Here is a 6,212-nt window from a genome sequence, read left to right on the forward strand (position 1 = left end):
GCCTGGCTCTGCTCGCCTGCTGCCACCCAGCACGTGCCAGCGCAGCGGGAGGGACGGCTGCGGCCCCGTCCGAGCAGGGACCCCCCCCCGGCACCGCCGGGCAGCGCCGAGCACCTTCCCCGTATCGCGCCCCCCACCCCACCCCGGGCCGGGGGGGCCGCGGGACGGAGGCGAGGGCAGGAAAGCGCCCGCGTCCTGGCGGCCGGGGAAGCTCTGCCTCTGCGGTGGCCTCTCGCAGCCCCGCTGCCGGCGCGGCCCCTGCGCCCTCGGGGTGCCGGGATGCTCCGCGCCGGGGTTGGGGGGGCCGTGGTGGGACGGAGGGCCGGCGGCGGGCCGGCCCCCTGCCGCGGCGGCCGCGGGGCCGTTACGCCGAAAGAGGAAGAGGGAAGCTGCAGCTGGCGGCGGCGGCCGGGCGGACGCTGCGCTGCCGCGGCACGCTGCCGGCCCCGGAGGAAGCGCCCGACCTCGGCCCTCGCCCCGGGGCGCTGGGAAGCGGGCCGGCGAGGTGGTGTCAAGCCGGCGGAAAAACAAATAGCCCGGCTGCACGGCACGCCACGAGAGACCTCGCACGGGCACCCTCGGTGGGATGAGTGCGTCGGGGCTCAGCAAACAGCCGTGGGCGTCTGCAGAGCGGCGGGGACACGGTGTCCCCGGCCCAGCCGCGGGGAGCCGGCGGGGAAAGCCCAGGCAGAAGTGCCCGGCGCTGCTCTCACGTGCCCCGACCGGAGCAGGGCTGAGCTTTGCCCAAAGCAGGAAGAAATTGCAAACTGGTTTTGCTGTAATTGCAAAAAAGCAGCTGTGCTTCCCCTGCCCGGCCCCGGGTAGCTGGGGCACCCGCGTCCCCCGTGCCCGGTGCCCTTCACTTGTCCGGCACGATGTAGATGTCGTCGGTGGCAGGGGTCTGCGTGTTGGCGTAGATGGGCTGGTCCCCGTGGCTGCTGTCGCTCTCCAGAAAATAGTCGTCGTCCACCGGCGCCTGGGGGCTGAGGGGCAGGGAGGGTCGCGCTCGCAGCCCGGCGCCGGTCCGGGGCACCGCGCAGCGCTGGGGCGGACGCGTGGCCGGGGGGGGCTGCTCTTGGCCCCGTCGGAGTGAATGCGATGGGGCAATGTCCCATCTCGGCCGGCGGGAAACTCCCCCGTGCCTGCCCCGGGGGGGCTCTGGGGCCTGGGACAGCATGGCACCAGATGGGGTGGGATGGGGTGGGACAACGTCGGATGGGATGGGCTGCATGGGACAGGATGGGATAGGATGGGATGGGATGCGATGCGATGCGATGGGATGGGATGCGATGGATGGGATGGGATGGGATGAGATGGATGGGATGGGATGGGATGGGATGGGATGAGATGGGATGGATGGGATGGGATGGGATGGGATGGGATGAGATGGATGGGATGGGATGGGATGGGATGAGATGGGATGGATGGGATGGGATGGGATGGGATGGGATGGGATGGATGAGATGGGATGGGATGGGATGGGATGGGATGGGATGGGATGGGATGCGATGGATGAGATGGCATGGGATGGCATGGCATGGCGTGGGACAGCATGGGATGGGATGGGATGAGATGGGATGCGATGCGATGCGATGCAATGCGATGGGATGCGATGGATGAGACAGCATGGGATGGCATGGCATGGCATGGGACAGCATGGGATGGGATGGGGTGGGATGGCATGGCATGGCATGGCATGGCATGGCATGGGACAGCATGGGATGGGGTGGGATGGCATGGCATGGCATTGCAATGGCATGGCATGGGACAGCATGGGATGGGATGGTATGGTATGGCATGGGACAGCATGGGATGGGGTGGGACGCAATGGCATGGCAATGGCATGGCATGGGATGGGGTGGGATGGGATGGGCTGGATGAGATGGGATGGGACGGGACGGGACGGGACAGGATGGGCTGGATGAGATGGGATGGGATGGAACAGCATGGCAGGGGATGGGATGCAACGGGACTGCATAGCACGGGATGGGATGGGATGGGATGGGACTGGATGGACCAGGATAGGATGGGGTGGCACGGGGCTGGATAGCATGGGATGCGATGGGATGCGATGGGACAGCACAGCATGGCACGGCACAGCACAGCACAACGTGGCATAGCACAGCATGGCAGGGGACAGCAGGGCACAGCTTGGGATGGGGTGGCACAGCACGGCGGGGACAGGACGGCACGGCCGGGGCGGCGGGCGCCCCTGCCCGATGCTCACCTGCCCCGCGCCCACTGCCAGGCCGGCGGCATCCCGTCCCGCACGGCACCCGAGCACCCGCCGGGGCTCACGAAGACGTTCTCGTAGTCCGGCGCCAGGCAGGCGCCCGTGGCGGCGGCCTCGGGCTCCGTGGCGCGGCTGACGTACCGGGGCTGCCCCGGGGCGGCGGGGGGCTCCCGCTTGGGCCAGCCCGTCGCCGCGGCCCCTTTCCGGCGGCACCGCAGCATGACGCCGGCGGCCACCACCAGCAGCAGCAGCAGCAGCAGCCCGCCGGCGGCCCCGGCGCCCGCCGCCGCCGCCCCGCCGCCCCGGCACTGCCGCTCGTGGAAGTCGGAGAGGTTGAAGGCGCCGCGGTCGGAGAAGCAACGGCAGACGGGCGGCGCGCAGGCGGGCGGGCGGCAGGCGCAGGCGTCCAGCGCGCTGCCCACCACCTCGCAGCGGCACGGCACGGCCAGCAGGAGCAGCCCGGCGGGCAAGGCGCCGGCCGGCAGGGCCGCCAGCGGGTTGCCGTCCAGGCGCAGGCGCTGCAGGGCCGTGGCGTTGGCGAAGAAGGCGGCGGGCAGCTGCCGCAGCCGGTTGTGCTGCAGGAAGAGCTCGCGGAGGCGCCGCGCTCGGCTCAGGAAGGCGGGCGGCAGCTCCCGCAGCTCGTTGTGCGACATGTCCAGCACCTCCAGGGCCTCCCCGGCGCGGGCCGCCGGCTGCAGGGCGCCGATGCCGTTGTGACCCAGGCGCAGGCTGCGCTGGCTGGCGAAGGGCGCCCAGTCCAGCACGGGGCAGGACGCGGTCCGGTTGGTCAAATCCAGCTCGGCGGAGGCGGCCGGCGGGATGTCGAAGCAGGCGGCGGCGGCGCGGAGCAGCAGCAGCAGCAGCAGGGCCGCGGGGCGCCCCATCGCCCGGCGCCCGTCCGGCCGCGTCTGCGCCCGGCGCAGGCGGGAAGAGGAACAGGCGGCTCCCGCCGGCCCCGGGGCGTAGCCGGAGCCGGGGAGGGGGGACGGGAACGCGGCCCCCCGGGCGGCCCCGGGCGGAAGCTCGGCTTCCCCTGCACCGCTGGTGCAACGTGGCCGGCGCCGGCCACCCAAGCGCGGGGCCCCGCGGGATGCTCGGGGCTGCGGGGTCCCCGCCGGCGCGGAGCCGCTGCCACCGCCGGCATCGCTGTCCCCACCGTGGCCGCCCCGGTGGCACCCGGCGAGCGGCTCTGGGGAGGGCGGCGGGGTCGGCTGGTGACGGAGCGGCAGCGCCGGAGGGGAGCCGGGCGAGGAGGGACGGAGCTGTGACCCCTCCGCGTCCGTCCCCATGGGACCCCAGGGAGCCCCGTGTCCCGGGGGACGGGGACGCCCTGCCAGCCCCAGCAGTGCCCCAGGCACCGGCCGCCACGAGGGGGGAGGTTTGGCCTGGGGGCTGGCGAGCGGCCTCGTGTGCGTGGGCTCAGCTCGGGGCACAGCTCGCCACACGGATGGCTCGAATGACATCTGCAGGCCGGCGAGGGAAGCACCGAGCGGCTCCCCGGCCGGCACCGCTGGCGCTGGCCGCCCCGGGTCCCTCCTCTGCCCACGCGGAGGACGTGCTCCCGGTTTGGCCACAGCTGGGGGACAGCGCGTCGTGCCCGATGATGCACGCCTGCCTGCACACGGGCATGCACGCATCTGCACTGACGTGCACGCTTGCACGCACGCACGCACACACACGTGTATGCACTGACATGCACATGCGCGTGCACCCACTTGCCAGCACACACACTCACGCATGCTCGCACCGTTGTGCTCGCACGCATACCTAGGTGAGCACGCATACACACATGAACACATCCCACCCCATGTGCGCTCACACGCATGCACACCCGCGCGCTCCCGGCTACATGCATACATATGCATGCACTCACATGTGCATACACACGCACCCCCGCCCACCTGCATGCACTCCCGCATGCACACACACGCATGCCTGCATGCACACATGCACTCCTGCATGCACACACACGCACTCCCGCATGCACACACGCACGCCTCTATGCACACACACGCACTCCCGCATGCACACACGCACGCCTGCATGCACACACACACGCATACCCTTGCCCCAGCACACACCCCCCTACACTCCCTTGCACACACACGCACTCCCGCCCGCATGCCTGCGCACACGCGTGCTCCCACATGCACACACGTGTGCACACGCCCCCCCGCCTGCCCTCACGTGCTCCCGCATGCCCACGCGCGCGCTCCGCCGTGCACACACGCACACACGCACACACACACACACACCCCGCACCCCGGCCGCCCGCCCGAGCGCCGCCGCGGTTGTGTCGAGCTCCCCGCAGCGGCGGGCGATGCTCCGGCAGGGCCGGCCGGAGCCGCAGCCGGAGCCGCAGCCGGAGCCGCAGCCGGAGCCGCGGGGGGAGCCGCGGGGGGAGCCGAGCGCGGCGCCGCCGGGGCCCCGCGGGCGGCGGGCTGCGGCGGCCGCGCCGTCGGGCCGGGCCGGGCGCGGCGGGGCGGCGCGGCTCCCCCCCCCCCCCCCCATGCGGCGCTCCGCGATTTATTCCGAGGCGGAGTGACAGGTTTTTGGGTCACGAAGCGGCTCTTGCAGGCAGGCGCTGCCCTCCCGCCGCTGCCGGCAGCCCGGGGCCGGGGCTCGGCCGGTGCCCGTGCGCCCTCCCGGGGCGCCCCGGGATGCTGCGGCCGCCGTCGGGGCAGCTGCGTTCACCGCGTCCAGCCCCAGCCGCAAGTGACCCCGAAACGTTCAAAGCGGCGGCGGCGGCGGCTCGACGGGGCGGACGCGTGAGGCCGGCGTGGGCTCGGGGCCGCCGCGCCGTCGGGGGCCCGTTGGCACGGGGCTCCTTCGTGGGAAACGCAGCTAAACGGCGAGGAGTCCGGAGCGGGGCCGCGGGGGTGCGGCTGCCGCCCCGCGCGCGCCCCTCACCCCGGCGTCGGGGCGGCCGGCGGAGCCGCGGCGTGCCAGTGCCCGGAGGGTGGGGGGGGGGGGCACACAGCGACACGGCCCAAACCCGGCACCGCCCCGTCGGCCCCGAGATGTCGTCGGCGATGTCGCCCGGGCCGCGGTGTCCCGGGGCGGGGGGTGGGGGGGGGGTCGTGCCCGCCGGGGGGCTCCGGGCGTGGAGAAGACTCCCAGTACGGGGGCTCCGTCCAGCGGGGCCTCTGCGGCTGGCCCGGAAACCCGTCCCCACCGAAGGGGCACTCGCCGTGCGTGCCGAGCACGCCTGCAGTTTAGCAGGTTATTAATTACCTGTTTGTGCAATTAACTCGCTCACGCGAGTTTGTTAACGGGCAGGCGGGGGGGGGGGGGGGACATAGCTGCTTCGCCAGGGTGAGGCCCCTCGGGGGTCCCTCGGGGGTCCCGCTGGGGCTCTGGGGGGTCTCCTGCGCGCCGCGGCTGCAGCCGATGGTCGCCACGCGAGGGGTGCGTGGGTGCGTGGGTGCACGCACGCCTGTCTCCCCGCAGCGTGTCCCCGTGCGGAGGGTGTGCGCGTGCCTGTCCCTGTGCAGCGGTGGTGTCCCCGCGTCCCTGCCCCCATAGCCGTGTCCCCAGTCTGTGCGCTGTGTCCGTGGCCCCACGTCCTTGGCTCCATCTATGTCCCCCCGTGTCGGTGCCCCCCGGTGCCTCCTGTGTCCCCCCATCCCGATCCCCGTGTCCGGCTCCTCATGCCCTCCACACCCCCTGTGCCATGTCCACGTCCCCGTGCCCTGCCCCCGAGTCCATGTCCCCGTGTGTCCCCTGACATCCCTGGCTGTCCATGTTCTGTGTCCTCTGTGTCCCCATGTCCCTCCGTGTCCATGTCCCCATGTCCCTTGTGCCTACCCTCCTGTTTGCATCCCCCAGGTCTGCCTCCCTCCGTGTCCCCAGTGCCCGTGTCCCTCGTGTCTGTGCACCCACATCCCTGTCTGACCCCTGTGTCCCTGTCCCCATGTCTGTCTCCCTCCGTGTCCCTCGTGTCCGCATCCCTCGTGTCTGCATCCCCACATCCCTGTCT

The 6,212-nt window shown here is 72.3% G+C and overlaps 1 protein-coding gene across 1 annotated transcript; it reads right to left on the bottom strand.

Moving 5' to 3' along the window:
- Positions 1 to 756: 756 nt before the first annotated feature.
- LRRC25 (leucine rich repeat containing 25) lies at positions 757 to 3,155 on the bottom strand. Its single transcript, XM_068920111.1, has 2 exons — positions 2,228 to 3,155; positions 757 to 983 (listed from the first exon to the last, which is right to left on the bottom strand). The coding sequence occupies exons 1-2, from the start codon at positions 3,115 to 3,117 to the stop codon at positions 860 to 862; spliced, it is 1,014 nt and encodes a 337-aa protein (XP_068776212.1). The 5' UTR covers positions 3,118 to 3,155; the 3' UTR covers positions 757 to 859.
- Positions 3,156 to 6,212: the final 3,057 nt, after the last annotated feature.

Source organism: Struthio camelus, chromosome 26 (assembly GCF_040807025.1).
Source record: "Struthio camelus isolate bStrCam1 chromosome 26, bStrCam1.hap1, whole genome shotgun sequence".
Taxonomy (NCBI): Eukaryota; Metazoa; Chordata; class Aves; order Struthioniformes; family Struthionidae; genus Struthio; species Struthio camelus.

Bases quoted from the DNA above. Each gene is read 5' to 3' on its own strand.
- LRRC25 (XM_068920111.1), bottom strand. From the start codon at position 3,117: ATGGGGCGCCCCGCGGCCCTGCTGCTGCTGCTGCTGCTCCGCGCCGCC. The intron at 984-2,227 runs GTGAGCATCGGG...CCTGCCCCTCAG, and splicing joins TGGCAGTGGGCGCGGGGCAG to CCCCCAGGCGCCGGTGGACG.